This window comes from Lytechinus pictus, chromosome 1 (genome assembly GCF_037042905.1).
Source record: "Lytechinus pictus isolate F3 Inbred chromosome 1, Lp3.0, whole genome shotgun sequence".
Taxonomy (NCBI): Eukaryota; Metazoa; Echinodermata; class Echinoidea; order Temnopleuroida; family Toxopneustidae; genus Lytechinus; species Lytechinus pictus.
Window position 1 is genome coordinate 23,272,008 of NC_087245.1, and position 19,039 is coordinate 23,291,046.

General features: G+C 37.5%; 2 protein-coding genes across 2 annotated transcripts in view; both read left to right on the forward strand.

The window, feature by feature from the left end:
- Positions 1–7,460: 7,460 nt before the first annotated feature.
- LOC135154279 (uncharacterized) lies at positions 7,461–8,102 on the forward strand. The gene has a single exon (XM_064100212.1). The coding sequence runs from the start codon at positions 7,461–7,463 to the stop codon at positions 8,100–8,102; it is 642 nt and encodes a 213-aa protein (XP_063956282.1).
- Positions 8,103–9,847: 1,745 nt separating this feature from the next.
- Positions 9,848–19,039, forward strand: part of LOC129259561 (AP-4 complex subunit beta-1-like) — a 34,398-nt gene continuing 25,206 nt past the window's right edge. Inside the window, exons 1-7 of the mRNA XM_054897842.2 lie at positions 9,848–10,085; positions 11,214–11,337; positions 12,855–13,027; positions 13,851–13,981; positions 15,335–15,473; positions 16,661–16,754; positions 17,314–17,437. Of these exons, the coding sequence (XP_054753817.2) occupies positions 10,036–10,085; positions 11,214–11,337; positions 12,855–13,027; positions 13,851–13,981; positions 15,335–15,473; positions 16,661–16,754; positions 17,314–17,437 (835 nt within the window). The 5' untranslated portion in view covers positions 9,848–10,035. The remainder of the gene's footprint in view (positions 10,086–11,213; positions 11,338–12,854; positions 13,028–13,850; positions 13,982–15,334; positions 15,474–16,660; positions 16,755–17,313; positions 17,438–19,039) is intronic.

Here is a 19,039-nt window from a genome sequence, read left to right on the forward strand (position 1 = left end):
CAGTAAGGTTCGTAAACTGCTTTAATTTTAAATTAAGAGTGACTTTTAAAACTCTAAATATAGACCCACGGCATATTTTGTACAACGTGTGCGTATTACACGCCAAATAGAGCAATTGGGAAAATGTGAAACTTCGGCCGCCCGGAGCCGGAGGCTCGGGAGTCGGGGGGGGGTCCGGCTGAGCTGAGTGAGGAGATACGAGAACTGACTGCGCTCTGGTCGGGTATATCAGGCATGTTTGTTTGCCAGTGACCGCTGACGGGACCTAGGACTTTGGCCGTTTCTCAACACCGTCATACCCGGGGGCAGGCTTGGTGACCAGATTTCACATAACTTGTATTTTTTGTGAAAAAAAAATATATAGACTATAAAGTATAATAAAGAAAAAGAAGGGAGAATGAACAAAAGAATGAAGGAGAGAAAGAAAAGAGGTAAGAACTAGGAAAAGAAAAGAGATGAATTGAGAGGAAAGAAAGAAAAAAATAGGGCCAATATACTAGGGGAAATACTGTATACTGTAAAGAAAATGAAGGATAAAAAAGAAACAAAAATAAAATTAAAAGAAAGAGAGTTAGAATAAAAGAAGGATGAAAGAAAGAATAAAAAAGAAAGAAAAAAGGTTTCTGTCATTCTTTGAAATGAATAAAGAAAGGAAGGGGAGATGAATGAATGTGTGAAAGAAAAAATGAAGGAGAGAAAGGAAAAAAAAGTAAGAAAAAAGGGGGAAGAAAGAAAGAATGAAGGAAAGAATGTTTCCTGAGCTGGGCCTAGACCAAAAGCTTTGGTCTCTGTTATGTTGGTTGTTCAGCTGAACTCCGTTGGCTCCAAAGCATAGCATTTTCTTATCGAGAAAAAAAGAAGAAAGAAATCCGCTCCAAAGCTTCGCATATTTTTTGTTACGCCGTTCCGGTCGCATTGATCTGCTACAATAACTGCAATTTTGGTGAAAAGCAGAGCGCTGTCCGATCATCGCCTCTGCGCGAGCGCACTCGGCGGTACAGCCGCCGGGCTAGCTGCATCATGCACGCATGCCCGTTCCATAGGGATGCATACGCACTCACACGCTGGCGATCCGTTCCAAGGACCCCCGTTTTTACAAACATTTGTAGTTCCGAAGCCCGTTCCGAGGACCCTCCTTTTTACAATAAGCCCGCTCCAAGGCCCCCGTTTTTTGTCTCGCCCGCGGCACACCCCTACCACTTTTTTTAGTCGAGTGCCCCCCCCCCCCCCGGGGCGTTATGTATGGGACAATTATAAAAACTCATAGAAAATCAAAACAAAACTTGTGAGATTTAGTCATAGGTGGGACATGGACCCCCTAACATCTTATTACTTTGGGAGGAAAAAGTCATGTCATCTAATTAAATATGCAAATTAGGTCTTGTCCAAGGATGGAATGTCCCATACGTTACTTTAAAAAAAAGTTATTTCTCAGAATACAATACTTGTATTTCAAGAGTGCTCTCAAAAGTGATTTATTTACTTTTTCTTTAGTTTCTAAAGACTGATTTGTTATAAATACTGATTAATGACAACAATTGAAGCAAAATAAAATGGTGAAAATTGAAAAATATGAAAAAATTAAAAACAATAGAAATACATAAAAAAATTAATGAAACCATGAATAGCAAGAAGTAAGATTGTTGAAATGTCTAATTTCCTTTTCAGTCATATCAAATATGTCTCAATAGAACATTTTAAAAGAAAAAAAAAACTCTGTTATTTCCATAGATTAAATTATTGTTTAATTTTTAAAATTATGGGGAACACTGTATATTCTCTATGGGGACAAAATGTCCCATACATAACTGTCCCATATGTAACATGTCAATAATTTGTTTAATTAGAGTCTGTAATTAGAGGGTTTTTGCTTATGACATGAAACTTGCCTTAGATATACTAGAGTGTTGTGACTTTTACCACACTAAATTACAAGTTGTCAAATGAAATACTTTCAGAGAATTTTTAACTTGAAAAAATGTTTAGAAAATTGTATTTTTTCTGCGCCCCATCCGTAACAAATCTTTTGTCTCTGGAGCAGGTCGAGGTCGTATGTCACCGTTTTTTGGGCATGGTTATTCTTCTAGATATCTACCATCATGAGGGTATTCAATCTAATCAAAATCATTTAACACTATTTTTCAGGTCATTTAATTCTCTGAAATGTCCCATACGTAACATGCACAAATTCTTGGACTTGCCCTCCTTCATTCTTTGAAAGAAACAAAGAAAGAAGAATATAGGAAGGGAGGGAGGGACGAAGGAAAGAAGGACGGACGGGGAAGGAAAGAAGGACTGACGGGGAAGGACAGACGGAAGGAAGGAAGGAAGGGGAAATAGAGAATAAGGGATAAGGGAAAAGAATTAGAAGGAAAAAAAATTGAAAGAAAGGATGAAAGAGAGGGAAGAAAGAATGAAGGGAGGAGAGAATGAAAAAAGAAAGAAAATAATAGAAGGAGAAAAAGAACAAAAAGGAGAGGAAGGAAAGAAAGAATGAAGGAAATGAAAAAGGAAATAAAAAAAGGAAAATAAGAGAAAAAGGAAAGAAAGATAAATGAACAGAGAGAGAGAAAGGATCAAGAAAGAAAGCTACAGCCTGTAGGAAAGATTGGAAATCAAGAAAGATGGAACAAAAAAAAGCAAGCAGGAAGGATAGAAGGGAAAAGAAAGAAGGATAGAAAAGAAAAGAAAGGCAAAGGCGAATTGGGCTATACAAAGAATGGTCCTTGGAAAGACACCTCCAGAGACCTGACATGTCCTACATAGGCATGATCTTCTTTGCACACTGCCCGCCCCCGTCGGCATTGAGAGAAAATGCATTTACGGCAAGCCACACACATATCACCTTTAAACATTTTTTGGGGGTCATTCAATTGCACTCTGAGTCTGATGCATTATCTGGGATGGTGGCAAGTTATTTTTATATGGGGGCTGTCATCAATTTCAGGTCGTCTTGCACGGCAAGACGACCCAAAACGGATGTCATTTTGACTTCTCCGGGGTAATCTAGGCCCAAATAATTTTCTTTGATATGTTTTCTTTTATTTTCTTACATTTTCTCCCTCTTTTCCCTACCCCTTTCCCATTTTTTTTTCAACAAATCTTCGAACATCGAAATGGGCGGCAATCTCTCTGACCCCTCATGCTTTATCATTACATAAACATAAAAACAAATAAAAAAAAAAGAAATTATTCAGCCAAAAAAACAAAACAAAAAACAAGCATGATACAAAACTATAAAGATGTTACTAAACATGCTAAATCAATTATCGTCCCAAAATCAGCAGTTGAGCTTCCAGGTCTACTTGTCAGCTTCCTTCATCATCATACTTCAAGTTTAAAAGGAGGCAGTGGGGTAAGTACACTGTACTGAAGTAGACTGATATTATAAATCCGCTGTTTAATAGGAGTTTTTCAACATTTTCAGATTTTTTGTCCTAACATTACACAGAGGTATGATGGCCATTGGGCTCATAGTGGTGGAGCTCCACCGACACCTTAACTATATATGTTGACGGGGGAAAAAGGAAGAAATTATAAAGATAAATATATATTAAATACAATCAGCTTACCACAAATATGCTGGAAAATAGCGAATTTTGATGAAAAACAGATAAAGATCAGCCAGGATCTTCTTCGATCTCTCCATCGCCGTCAGCGCAGCTGCAGCTGAGCGTGGGAACATGCCAGCCAATCCGCTGGTACAGTGATCGAGCGATCAAAGAAGAACCTGGCTGATCCTGATCTCTTTGTCATCAAAATTCGGCATTTCCAGCATATTTTTCGGAAAGGTGGTAAGCTGATTCATTTTTGTATTTGACATAAATTTATCTTTATAATTTCTTCCTTTTTCCCCATCAAAAAGCAAAACTTAGGAGTAATCAAGGAGGGTGCAAAATTGCACCCTTTTCTCCATATATGCTGTAGTTAAAACATCGATGGAGCTCTACCACTACGAGCCCAATGTCCGTATTGACCAAGGGGATGCTGCGGACGAAGTCTCAGCAGAGCATATCCCTGACAGAAATATATTTATCGGTCTATGAGGCAAGTAGCCCTGGAGGACTCTGTGATGATATTTTCTATGATTTTGATATTGTCATTACAATGATAACATCACGGAGCCTAGACACGCATATGGGATTATGCCGAACTAAAGCGAACTTTGTACGCAAGGAGGGAATTCCCTTCATATTTAACATTGCAACTGCCGATTGCATTTTAAACAAAAATTGTATTTAATGACATACATTAAATACACCTTATGCGTATAAAGGTATAAACATATTGCACAACAAATCAAAAAAATGAGAGGTTTCTTACCAGACCTATTTCGTGTATCCATTTGTAAAGACTGCAAATACAATAGGCTTGACCCTTGAACCGCTTCGTTATGACGTAGCTTCGATGAGCGATGTTACAAAATGCTGTTTTGAATAACGATATAGATAGAAATTATTATTCAACAAATAATAACATTTCAATTTTGGTTGTAAATAATAAAGAATTTTCTTAAATTTTATTATATCTTGTCTTGTCCTGTCAGTTCAGTTAAGCTGGCTTATGCAGGGGAATATGCCGAGTTTATAAATATTAAGAATAAAAAGAAATCAAGGCAGAACATAATAAAAGTGAACAATATGACTATATCAAGCCAAGAGTCTAGCATTAAGTAGCAGTAAGGTTAGAGTAACTGTGGCATAGCAATATTCTGAGTGAGTGATGATATGAAAAAGAGGAAAGCGTTGTAATCTTATACATGAATACTCTAAGCCCGAAGGGGGGGGTGATCGGTTGAACCGTATCTCCTCCCAGGATCCGCCACGCCTGGGCTTTAAAATCGCACCGCATGTTGGGCCTTCCACTCTTCACGGACTCGCCACACTCGCAGCCCATGACGACATCGCACAACGAAGTCGTCGTCCGATTCTTCCAACGAAAATCGCTGTAGACACGCGTGTTGTAGCCCGACATTCAACCATTACAGACGACAGACGCGTCACGTGGGTCGTCTCGCTCCGAACGCCACGTTCTGATTGGTCAGCACGGCCGGGTACGTGATATGATTTCGGTATTGGCGTGGGGCTCTTTTGATCGTGAAAAAGAGGAGTTTGATGTACGTGTTTACTGATGTGAACAAGTAACGTGTACACTTACGGAGAGGTTGCTAAGCAAGAAGTAAGAAGATGTAAAAAGTAAGGTAAGATTGCATTTTATTTTATTGAAAATATGGCAGTCAACTTCATTGAATTTGCACAGAAATGTACAGTTGACGAGAGCGGTACGTATAAGTTAGATCTACCGCTCCATACACTGTGTCAGTGTGACACTCGCTAAAAAAAAAACATGGCGAGATCTTTGATTTGAATTATGTGTAGAATTTAAAGTGAACGTGAAATGAGATTTTGGCATTCTGTCACAACTGAAATGCACTTTCGCACTGGGCGATATTCGCCAATTAATTTTGGCACAATACAATGATTTTATTCCCAAATGTCTAATCAATCCATAACCTCAATTTCAGCCGTGCTCGACGCCTTCGTTTGAATTCTCAGTTGGACTTCGCCGTAGTTGCGATATGGACTAAAGTTAGCGATCATAATAATGTGAACCTGCCTCGCGAAGGATGGGGCAGTTTGTGCCGCGCCGCCTGTGTGTCCGCGCGGCAGGTTCACATCTTTATGACCGCTAACTTCAGTCCATATCGCAACTACGGCTTCTTTAATTGTTTTTTCCCCATTGCTTTCATACTTTTTTCTTTTTCTGTTTATTTTACATTTTTCCCCTTTGACTCCTTTCACTTTGTTCTTTCTTTTTTCCCTTTTATTTATCCTTTGTTTACCTTTCACTTCTTCTTTCTTTTCTTTCGTCCTTCCTTTTCTTTATACTTCCTTATTATTTTCTTTCTTTAATCCTTTTTTTTTTATGATAAAGGGGACAAAAAAATAATAATAAATAAAAAAAAATAAACTTGCGTCTTTTTAAAATGTTTTCTTCCTTCTTTACTTTTTGGGACCAATAGAAATAAAAAAACAGTAAAAAAATAAAAAATAAAAGGCGGGGGCGATAAAATGAATATCAGCTAATGCAATGAAATACGTTGAACAAGTAAATAAAAGGGTTAATGTAAATCCTCCAAAACCAAATACTTTAAACTTCCCTTTTTATAGTTAAAATGAGGAGCAATATTTTTAAACCCTACTTTAACTAAATATCATATTCGTCCAACTTCAATATCATTTGAATTCTCTTATCTGTAATACTTTTATTAACCAAAATCCTAAACTCTTTATCACTTTTTATTTCTCACTATTACCTTTAATCAATCATATATTTTTCAAAACAAATTACGACTTCAAATAAAAACCTAACTTTCACATTCCTTTCAAACCACAACCACAACCTTCTCTTAAAAAATTCAAATGTTTATTTCTTTCCCTATCTTGAATAAACTTGTCAATTTACAACAAATTCTATTTAACTTAATCACACCCCCAAAACCCGTGGAATTTCCACGGGCTCTGCTAGTAAGAAAATAATACTAGTTCCTCTACACCAAAACAACATAATAAAAGAAATTGGCTAGACCTATTATTCTTGCTAAGCAAGATGCAACATGTAGGCCTAATAATCATCAGTAATACTACTAAAAAATCATGCCCCAAAGAAAAGCGAAATAAGAATACAAGAGCTAGTGTATTTGGTTTCACGGTACACCATGTATCTTTCTTGGGCAAGTGTTGGTCCTGAAAAGGACCACCCAATCTCGACTTTTCGACAAGTGTGTTCTTGTCGTCTTCAGGAGAATGAGCAACTACTGGATTTGGGGACCTATAGGAAACTTCCTAGAGACCCCACACCGGCCATCGAATGTAGGGCTAATGAGAAGCTCCTCTATCTCCAGAGGAAGGATGTCTTGTCTAGACCTCTTTACCGAAAACTCCGGAGCTCGTCTGGTCTATGTCCCATAATATTTGGGCAACCGAAGATTCATAAACCAGATACTCCACTCAGACATATTGGCCCGTATTCTGAAGTCAGGTTTAACTTAGACTCAGGTTTAAAGTTGTGGTTTAAGTATGGGAAGCCAAAAGTATCAATTTTTTATTAAGTTGTACGTTTCTTATGTTATTGTGCTCTTTCCTGATTCATCGATGGTGAAGACAATAATCTATATAATACTTCCTAGACAATTATGAATGATTTGAGAGCCAAATGAGCTGAAATATGATATCTCTACCGTTAGTGATTTATGTAACAATTGGCTGTCCATACTTAAACCACAACTTTAAACCTGAGTTTAAGTTAAACCCGACTTCAGAATACGGGCCATTGTGTTTACTAAAGGATCTCCCACTTACGCACTGGCTCAGCATTTGACTAACATCTTACAGCCTCTAGTTGGTAAGAACTTACATCACGTGAGAAACTCTAAACATTTCGTTGAGCAGATCTGTCAGATGACCGTCTCTAGCAGTGACCTCCTCATCAGCTTTGATGTTGAGTCATTGTTCACGAGTGTACCAGTTAAGGATGCTTGCGCTATCATCTTTGAGAGATTGAAATTTGACAGAACTCTCCCTGACAGGATGGTTCTCCAGTCAGCAACCCACAAACCCAAAGTGTGGCTTAGATATGTGGACGACACTTTTGTGGTTTGGCAACATGGAGCTGAGGAAACTAGCACTTTCTTACAGCACCTAAACTCTCAACACGAGTGTATCAAGTTCACCATGGAAATGGAGAATGAGGGCTCTATCCCCTTTCTTGAAACAAAGATTACGAGGACGGCACAGGGATCCCTATCCCATCAGGTTTATTGCAAACCTACTCACACTGATCGGTTCTTAAACTATTGTTCATTTCACCACCCATCAGTGCTGAGATTCTTTAACAAGACGTTGGTCAAACGAGCCCATGAGGTTAGTGACCAGATCCACCTGAGAGGTGAGCTTGAGCATATCAAACGTGTTTTGAAATGTAGCAACGACCCCTCACATAAGATCTGCACTGAACTTCCCCCGTCGCGGAACCCTCATATAGGACAGCCCAAGGCGAGAGTCGTTCTTCCCTATCTGGGAGCAGCCTCTCACAAGAATTAGAGGATTTTTAGAGAAACCGACATTGAGGTTCGTCATACATATAGTTCCTCAAATAAGCTTCAATCTGCCCTCACTACCCACAAGGACAAGCACAACTCCAAGGACCTCCCTGGAGTTTACTAAATTCCTTGCGATTGCGGTAAAGTTTACATCGGCGAGACTGGTCGTTCCTTTAACACTCGGATTAAGGAACACAATCCCCATGGTAGGAGAGATAAGAGGGACAAGTCTGCAATCATCGATCATGCCCATACACAAGATCACCGGATCCTCTGGGATGAGAGTAGAGTGGTCACCCGTTTTCCCTACTAGCATCAACGGAGAGTGAGAGAAGCATTGGAGATCGAGGAACATAACACTGTTCCTCAAGATAGCGGCCTCCAACTCAGCAATATCTGGCTTACCGTTCTAGACAAAGAGGCTAATTAGACTAATTAGCCTGCTGGGACGTTCCACACATGTGTGAGCATTGCAGTGTACGGGCCGAACTGGGGGCTTTTGTCATTCATGCTAATCTTAGCAGGAATGATAATTGATGGCATTTCCGGTCGTCGCTGGTTTTGCGCGCCCAATTTTGAGTGTTGTCACCCACTTCCGAATATGTGGAGGTCATGTGACTTATCTAGCATACGGCACTTTGACAGAGTATATAAGGCCTGCTTTTACAAACTTTGCTCATTCTCCTGAAGACGACAAGAACACACTTGTCGAAATGTCGAGATTGGGTGGTCCTTTTCAGGACCAACACTTGCCCAAGAAAGATACATGGTGTAACGTGAAACCAACTACACTATTCTTCGTCACCATGGAAACCTTCAGAAGTTGAATACAAGAGCTGTACTAGCACACATTCAAAAGACGGTCATAAAGTTTGCATTGGGTTTTATATACCTCAGGTGATAGTTCAGGTGTTTATCTTGTCCTCTGCTTCCCACTGTCTTAGTACGTGTGTGGGCGTGGCGGTATCTTACGAAATCAAATGGGAAAGAAAAAAGGGTGCCAGTATTTTAACAGGATCTCTGGGTGGGAATAAAGTGAATATATAGAAAAGAAATGTAAGGTGGAGTAATGAGAAAGTGAAGAGAGATAAGATTAGGAGATCGAAATTTGAAAAGACAGATTTTCCACGCGACCACCATGTTTGCATTTAAAAAAAAAACTTTGTTGTTACCATAAAAATTTGTTAAAAAAAACCATTGTTTACATCACGTAGGCATTTAATCTTTCCTATATTTAATATATAAAATGGCTGCTTTTATCATGTTCACTTATGAAGAAATATATTTAGATATCATTCCTTGACCATTTTGGCAGTTTGGAAGCCAAACAATGTGCTGATATATACTGGAAAATTTTTCTTCAGAATATGACTGTCTTTGTGTTTGAGTTTGATACTCAGTGTAATGCCATTAAAGCGAATTAAAAACCACAGAATGAATTTATTGCAAAACACTATATTTTTAGTAAATGTAAATTATATTTTCTGTGGAATGATTAATCACATATTATTTATACTTATTTCTTGCATGATGTTGTTAAATGCTTACAGTTTCATTTCAAAAGTATTGCTCGTTGGAAATTCTTCGATTTGTATACCTAGCACATTAGGAGTTAATGTCCATGACTTCGGCTTTATTCATTTGTAAATGAGCTAATGGATGGCCTACTGGTGTAACGTTTAGCCTTGCTTTCCAATTTTCCTTTCATCCATCACCTTAAATGCATGTTACAACATATAAAATCAAATTTACCATTGTAATCATTTATCTGCAAAGGTTCTATCTATAGATCGTTTTTAATTCAGTATAGTCCCTGACAACAGGGTTGGCCAGTTTCACCTTTTCATTCACAGAAATCACCTCATCCCCTCCCTCTGCATGTACCTTACTCTTTATATTTGTGTCCTAAATATACAGGCTTTCATTTCATCAACATGGCTCTTTTGTCAGAGGGATATGGTGATGATGATATTAAAGAATTGAGGTAATTATCTTATTCAATAGAGTACCAAAGTGTGTCATCATCAATTTTCACTTTTTGGATATCAGCATTTTTTATACCATATTTTGGTAGAGCATGATAACTCCCCCCCCCCCCCACAATCCAAATTTGGTGGGAATCGGTCCATAGGGCCCCAAGATATGACCTCATGAATACATAATTAGCCCCATTGAAGTCTAATGTATTATTTGCCTGGTTCCTTAATAACTTTTAGAATCAGGCCAATAATACTGCTTCAATGGGGCTAATTATGTATTCATGAAGTCATATCTAAGGCCCCCGTGGACCGATTCCTACCAAGTTTTGGTACTGGGTTTTTTTTCATCATGCTCTAACAAAATATGGTATCAAAAACGCTGAAATGCAAAAAATAAAAGTTTTTTTCTGACGTCATCACTTCAGTACTCTATAACTTCTTGTTGAATTTAGAAAAATATTTATGAACCAATCAACTTTTTATGGGGTAAACCTTTTGTATACTACAGCAGTAGCTCTGCGATCACAACAGTGACTGAAAATTAATCATAGTTGGAATTGCACTGCTATGAAATCCATTATGTAATTTGAACAGACCTGCTAACCAGAATGATTTTAATGTGCAGATGACCCTTCCTAAGCCAAATCTTCAGGGACCAGAGAAATCTGTTAGACTTAGGCAAAATTCCAGTTTTAGAAGATGTTATTAACACTTGTTCTGCATTTTGGTCTTAAATAATGCTTTGAGTTAGGCGAGTAATCAACTTCATGCAGAGTTTAATGCATTTTTCAGTGAATATACTACATCATTCTAAGAGGTTGGCAGGTCTGTTTAAAATTCAGTGGTAACCTATTAATGGTAATGTGGGCAAACATAAATCAACCTAGTACGAGACTTCAAATATAACTTTTCTAACATCACCAACACCACCAACACAAATATTTAAATTAGCAAGTGTGAATTTTGGTAATCAGAAGAATATGAATTTAAATGAATTAAATATCTTCCTTTACTTTATTAGGGTTATTGAATGGTTTGGACATCTCCAAAATTGCTGCACATGTGATATTTACAGCAATATTGTTAAAAAGTCGGTGATGATCAAACTTTTCCTGAAACATTTTTGTTTCCAGATTGAATCTTTCTGAAGCAGCAGCGAATCCTGATCCTACCAAACTTCGAACTGCTTTGGCTCACATCGTGTCACAGATGAGTTTGGGGAATTCACTCTCGGCTTTATTTCCAGAACTAGTAAAGGTAACGTCAATGGCACTCTGAGCATTTAGAGGGCACTGATTTTTCAGACAGACGTTCAGGTTTATTTAAACCAACCAGTCATTCTGTATTTTCAATCAAATAACAATAGGAAACATGAAATGTCTATGATCTTGAAGAAACAGAGCTGCACAATTTTTTTATTGAAACCCAACAAAGAAATAGAAATCATTTATTTGGAGAGAATAAACTGTTTGGTCTTTCATAAATCTGGTTTACAAACTTTATTTTGATTTGTCTTCTTCAAAAACAGGACGGTACCTACTATCGGTATAAAATGTGTCCCAGATAGTTTTTAAGGGCAAATGGTGCTAATTTTGATTAAAAACAAATAGTGTTTCAGAGCCACCACCAAGAAGTCTTAAATGTTTAACCCTATCTTAACTGGGCTATTTCGGACCAGTATATACGGGGGGGGGGGGGGGGGTCAATTTGACCCCCCCCCTCAGATCTCAGCCGCTGATTGCGCGATCGCCGCGAAAATTTGCACACACGTAGAGCTGGATGTAAACTACAAGACTGAATAGAAAATTTTCAAAATATTAATTGTTTATATTTTTTATTAATTATGCAAATAAGTGTATGAAATTTGCCCTAAATTTGGGTTTTTGTGTATGTTTTTGCCTTTAACTCAATTTATATAGCTAGAAGAATTCTAATTTTTGGTGGGAGTATCAATTATTACGTTTCTAACAAATATCTACAAAAAATTGCAAAAATATGATTAATTTCTTATGTATTTTATTGTTTTTTAAATTCTTATGTATTTCTTTGTTTTTTCAAACCTTTTTTTCCGATGAACTTTGTCAGGGACCCATTTGCGATCATAAATAGCATAAAATAAATCTATTAAAACCAACAAAATTGAAAATATTCGTACATTTATGAGTTTTGGTTGAAAAACACAATTTGCATTGACTTTGTACACGGAATCACGTTTTTGAGCAATTTGGGTCTGACATGCACTTACAAAATGTTGTGTAATTTCGGAACCACGTTACCGGGCATCGCAAATTTGGTCTTAAAATATGCGCAAGACCTGAAAGTAAAAAGTCAGCGAGCGGTGCGGTAAAAAAAATTGGCGCGACGGTGTAGTGACGAAATTTGTAGAGGGGGGGTCAAATTGATCCCCCCCCCAGTTTAATAAGGGTTAAGGCAATGAAGAGCACTATTCACCATGAACTTGTTCCGGGTGGGGGGGGGGGGGGTTGTGTGTATTGATGCCATCTGTTAATGCCCTTTAATCATTCATCAATAAGATCCACTTCTATTCCATCCTCCTTGATAGAATCCAGCCATCTCTTTCTTGTTCTACCTTCTTCACTGACATTCAAGCAAATTCAAAGTTAGGTGAAAAATCAAATAAAGGCAAAGTCATGCAAACAATGGATATGTAATTTCTCAGAAATCTGTATCATGTCGCATTCACTGATGTTTTGTCCTGAGGATTATGATATGATATACTTGTACATATACCATATCTTTTAATTCTTCTTCAGATATGTGCAACCAATGACCTGCCGAGTAAGAAGCTTGTTTACCTGTATATGGCCGGCTGTGCCTGTGAGCAACCAACACTCACACTACTAGCGATCAATTGTCTGCTCAAAGATTGCCAGGACTCAAACCCGATGATCAGAGGTATGGCTCTCAGGACTCTATGCTCACTCAGGTTAGTGCTTTGAATGGAAATGATTATCATTTTCTTGAATTGTTATTGAATTGATTGTATGATTATGATTATGGTTGAAATCAGATAACAAAGTCTTTAATAGGCCCAAGATACACATGCGTCAGGTTTTGAGCTGCCTCCAACGCCAGCCCAAGCCTGCACTTTGGTGCGTATACACATACACCAGAACTAGACTGAAACCGCTTTGTGATTCTTTATCCATGACAACTATTTAAGTGACAAATGTTCCTGTCTTTTCATGTCAACATTTTCTTTTGTTCGTTAGCAATAACTATTGTTTGCTACTATACCCTTTTCTAGTTCAGTGGTCAAGCTGCCTGTTGGGTGTACCGAGTCCAATACGGCAATCAAAAATAGGGAGGTGATACACATACATTGTGCCGCCTTCAGGTCGGCCTCGTTCCACCTTTTGCCGTATGTGTATCTCCAGCCTTAGATTTGACTATTACAATGGAGAACTTATATGCACATACTTGGGTAAAATCAAACTAGGAAATTAGAAAAGATGCAAGATGTGTTTTGAAGTTCTCTTTACATGGACCCATAGCACTCCCTACTCTGATACCCAACAATGCCCACTTCTGAACTTCTATGTAGTCTGACTTGTGCATTTCTGTGTATGGTGCATTTGACTCTCAGGAGATTCGAGTCACTTAATTTTCAAATTATATTAACCTATAATAATTCTTTGATCCATTAAGATCTACATTTTCCAATCACTCTCAAAGTTTGTTTCTTCTGTAATTAATCTCATGACCAAAACTGAAGTTTATATTTAATCCATTTGTTTGATTTTCAATAGGTTACCACTCCTGATGGAGTACATAGAGCTTCCTCTTCTGGCAGGGCTGAAAGACAAGAGTGCATATGTGAGAAGAATTGCAGTGTTAGGGTGTCTCAAAGCCTGGAAGCTTGACTCTTCATTCATCAAAGGTACGAGCATGATAGCAAATGATAATAATAAGCAACATTTATTTAGCTCGTATGCTTCAGATGGTTAATTGCCAATTCGTCTACTGCTAACTCGTCCACTCACCACATGGTCTACTTTTAGTTAGTCTAATGCCATTCCGTCCATCAACATTTCGTCTAACAACCTTTTGGTCCAACTATCACTTCGTCTAATCACCATTTTGTCTATGACCATTTCGTCTCATAAACAGTTGTTCTTATATCCATTTCAATTTCATTCATTTTGCACAATTAACACCTAGTCCAATTAGACCAAATGGTATATGGAGTAAATGGCTATTGGACCAACTGGTTATTAGACGAAATGTTGAGTTGACGTATTGTCAATTAGACCATGTGGATAGTGGACAAACTGATGGTAGACCAAATGATAGAAGACGAGTTGGCAATTTGACGACTTGGAAATAAACCTTCAGATCATTTCACCATCTTTTACACAAGTAAACGTCTTGTCCTGCAGTTCTTGTCATCATATGATTGCAAGTAGCATGAATGAGAAGTTTGATCTACTCAATGTGTATGAGACTTAATCCTTGGAATATTATGATGAAAAGAAAGTATTAAATGTAAACTAAATAATTTTCCCAGTAATAAAGGCCATGCCTGATTATTGTGATGTGAAATGTGCTAAATATAAAATAAATGATGAGTGTTGTCAATACAGTGGTTAGTGGTGGTCGGAACCTTCCTCTACACTGAATTTCAGACAGCACTCTTTGCAATATGACATTCACTTGTCAGCACATATTTTCTTCACTGAAACGACAATCTTTTGAATATAAATGTTCCTTTAAGTTGTGGCCCTGAGACCCAACTGGTTTTGGTCACCCTGCACCCAGATGTTGGGTGATCAACTTTCCATTACTTGTACTCAAAGCCCCTGTGGAAACCCTGAATACCGGTATGTGAAATGTGAAATATGAATATTGAATTATGAACTACCACATTTTGTTATAAGCCATGAATACTTGTGTAATACCTTGATATTTGATATCAGAGTATATATGCATGACCAGTCAGAATCATGTTTCATCTAGTTATGGCTTGGTGTAAAGAAAATACAATGCTAGAAAAATTTCAACTATATGCAGTCCAAAAATATGTTTTTCATATTGAATGTGATTTCATCAATATCTTTGTTTGAAGAATGTACAATGAATGTCGATGATCATTTGTAGCTGACAATTTTAACCATCGGTAAAATGAATTGAAATGCATAACATTTGTTGGAGGGGTGAAGGGGCTGCTTTGTACCAACACTTTTTTCAGAAATTCCACATTCAAACTATGTTTGTCCTGTTCATTACCTTGTAGACAGGAACATCATTGAACAGCTATGTGAGCTGATTGCTGACCGAGATAACACTGTCATGATCAATGTTCTATGTGTGCTTCATGAACTTCAAGGAAATCTTCTCGTCACTCAGAACATAGCACATGCACTCCTCAACAGGTAATGTTTTCCAAATAATTCAATTTTATTTTGTCACCCATTTCCCATGAATCTTCATTGCCTTTTGTACATGTATTTGTGTTTTATTGGATCTACTGATTATTGTCAATATGTATATTGGGTTTATGTCCATTATACCCATCTTAACAGACACTTTTCTGACTGCTCTTCCACAAGGGTGGAAGCGAGGTAGAAAAACAACTCTACCCCGCTAACGCCCGGACGCATGTTCTGTTAAGACGCAATTGGGGTGCAGTCTGTCTGAAAAGCTCTCCCCTCTCCAGTTCCTTTATCATTTTCTCTCTCTATTCCTCACCTCCTCTCCCCTCTTCATTTCCCTTCTCTTTTTCTTTCCCTCTCTTTTAGCATGTTTCTTCTTCTCTCTCTATCCTCTTCCTTTTCTCTCCTCTCTCATTTCTTTTTATCTTTTTACCCCTCTTATCTCTCCTTTCCCTTCTCTCCCCCTTTTTTATCTTTTCCTTTTTATTTCATATCTCCCTTTCCCTTCATTATTTTTTTCTTCCTCATTTTCTCTTCCCTTCTTGATCGTTTTTCTTTCCTTTTTCTCCCTACCTTTCCTTTCCTCTCTGTTTGTCCCTTCCTTTTCACTCCCCTTTTCTTTACCCTTCTCCTTATCTTTCCCTTATTTTTGTCCTCTCTTCTTTCTCTCTCTTTCTCCCCTTTCTTTTCTCTGCCTCTCCTTTTCTCCTTTGCCATTTCTTTTCTTTCCCCTCCCCCTTCCTTTATTTACCTTTTTTCCTCTTTCCTTTTCCCCCTCTTCCCTTCTTGCTTTTACTCCTCCCTTTCTCCTTCATTTTGTTCACCTTCTTGGCTACTGTCTCTTTTTGGGGAGGGGGGCATTCATTACCATGGAAACCTACCAGGGTAGGATTTTAAGTGAGTGTCTGTTAAGACGGAGTATGGAGGCTACCACCTATGGTTTTATTGCCTCATTGAGGAATTCCATCCCCCTTTTTCTACCATTATTTGATTGAAAATTTGTAATGTTCATATTATTTCAAACACCTTTCTCTATGTAGATTAAGCTCACTGTCTGAATGGGGCCAAATCAAGGCATTGCAATTCCTTCTGAAGTACAAGTACTCCTTTTTGATGACCTAGCATACCATTATTTGATTGAAAAATCTGTATAGTTCATATTATGTAAAACACCTTTCTCTGTGCAGATTAAGCTCACTGTCTGAATGGGGCCAAATCAAGGCATTGCAATTTCTTCTGAAGTACAAGCCACAAAACGAGGAAGAAATATTTGATATATTGGTAAGTAATTTTTTATTAATGTATGTTCATTACATTTTAATTTCCCTTTTCAGCCTTAAGAATATAGAATTGTCTCAATTTCATGTGTATGTCTAAACAGTTTTCAATTTCTCCACTATTTCCATACAGATTTTTGTTTACAATGAGTACTATGGGTGGAAAATGTGTTTAAAAAAAAGAAAAACAATGTTTGTATACTTTATTTTATCTAGTATTCTCAGCTACATTACCAAATGTAAACTTTGTAATGATTTGTGTATTATTCTTTTCTATTGAAAACAAAAAAATATATTTTAATCTGGAAAAAAAGAGAGCTATAAGTTACCAAGACTATCTTGTTAAGTTAGGATTGATCAGACAATCTTCAAGTTTTTAAGTCTACTGTGTTGTTTCGAAAATTGATTATGAAATGCTGTCTTGTGCTTTTGATATCTGTTTTTGACTGAACCTAGTGCATGGCTACCATTTATTTCATTGAATAAGCCATGTCCATGAAGTAATTAATGAACATGGCTTAATTGTTATTGCTCATCTTACTTTTCTGACCTGTTCATCTTAGAATTTGGTCGATGGTTGTTTGCGTCATCCCAACAGCGGAGTGAGCCTGGGGGCCATTCACTTGATGATTCTTATCACAAAGGATATGCCTCAAGTCAATCAAGATGTCACTGGAAGACTTAAAGGTAAGAAGGGTCTGACTTTGAATAAACCTTACGCATTGGTGTCATCATGCCACCATCTCAGAGGTTGAAGCCATTGCGTTGCATGCTTTGGTGATCCGCAGCTGGCGCATGTCTGGCAATTCTGATTACAAGTATTCCTATATATTCTGAGGGAGGGCGCTGTATATATTTGTAAAAAAATTAGGTGTACAGGTAACTTTTCCTAAGTCAAATGTTTTGGGACAACGGACATCTCTTTGACTATTAAAGGAGAAAATTGAATTGGAAGAGGTATAGTTGTTTGCATTATAATCTGGTGGGTGTTTCATAAAGCTGTTCGTAAGATATGAATGACTTTATGCACGACTGGTGATCCTTTCTTGTGCTATGTGATATATCCCTGTGCAGCTGACTTAGCACCTTAGAACATGTTCCAGTCATGCATAAAGTTGTGCATATCTTTACGAACAGCTTTATGAAACACCCACCAGGGGGCCGCTTCATAAAGCTGTTCGTAAGTTAAGAGTGACTTTAAGAACGACTGGTGAACCTTTCTAACGCGCTAAACCATCGCCGATGAACATACAATTTACCACAAGAAAGGATCACCAGTTGTTCTTAAAGTCGCTCTCAACTTACGAACAGCTTTATGAAACACCCACCTGGTATGTAAAATTGCTGTAACTTGGACAAATATTAAAGCCATGCAAGTTTTCATATAAACTCCTCAAAAAAAGTTTAAAAATCTGACTTTGATCGATAATCCCTCCTCGGTTTTAGTAAATATAAATGTGTAATCAATATTAATGAATAGAGCATTTAATTCTCTTTAAAATGATACCCTACATGATATGATTATGGGTCACATAGAGGTGCAGTGCCTTGAAATGTGGGGCAAGGTCAAATTTCAAAAGCTGCAAAATGACACAATATTGAAAGTCACTTTTCTTTTTTCCGTGGTGATGAATGAGTTTCTCAGCGGTTTCTTTTGACTTTGATCGATGATTCCTCATCGGTTTTAGTAAATATCAATGTTTAATTAATATTAATGAATAGATTATTTAATTTTCTTTAAAATGATACCCTACATGTGATTATCGTTCACATGGAGGTGCAGTGCCTTGAAATGTGGGGCAAGGTCAAAATTCAAAAGTTGCAAAATGACACAATATTGAAAGTCACTGTTCTTTTTTCAGTGGTGATGAGTGAGTTTCTCAGCAGTTTCTTTTAATTATTTTCATGCACCTTAACATCAACATTAACATGGAATCAAACACACCTTTGCACAAGCTAACACATAACAAACAAACAAACATGCATGGGTATTTCAAACCACGACTCAAACCATGTTATCTCACAGAACCATCACTACAGAAGCAGGGGCTTGATTTGAATGGATTTTCATCTCTATTGACAGACAAAAGAATCATGTTCTGTATTGACCCTTCATGACTATTTCTGCTCGTTTTGCAGCTTTTCAATTCAGACCTCATCCAACACTTTTGAATCCTGCTCTTTTCGTGATGGCATGATCATGACAAGCATGGTATCATTTTAAAGAGAATCAAATGATCTTTTGAATGATATCAAATATGTATTGTGTAAAATTGGAAATTGGGAGAA

What these genes read in the sequence shown, in the direction of transcription:
- LOC135154279 (XM_064100212.1), top strand. Translation starts at nt 7,461, where the DNA reads ATGACCGTCTCTAGCAGTGACCTCCTCATCAGCTTTGATGTTGAGTCA.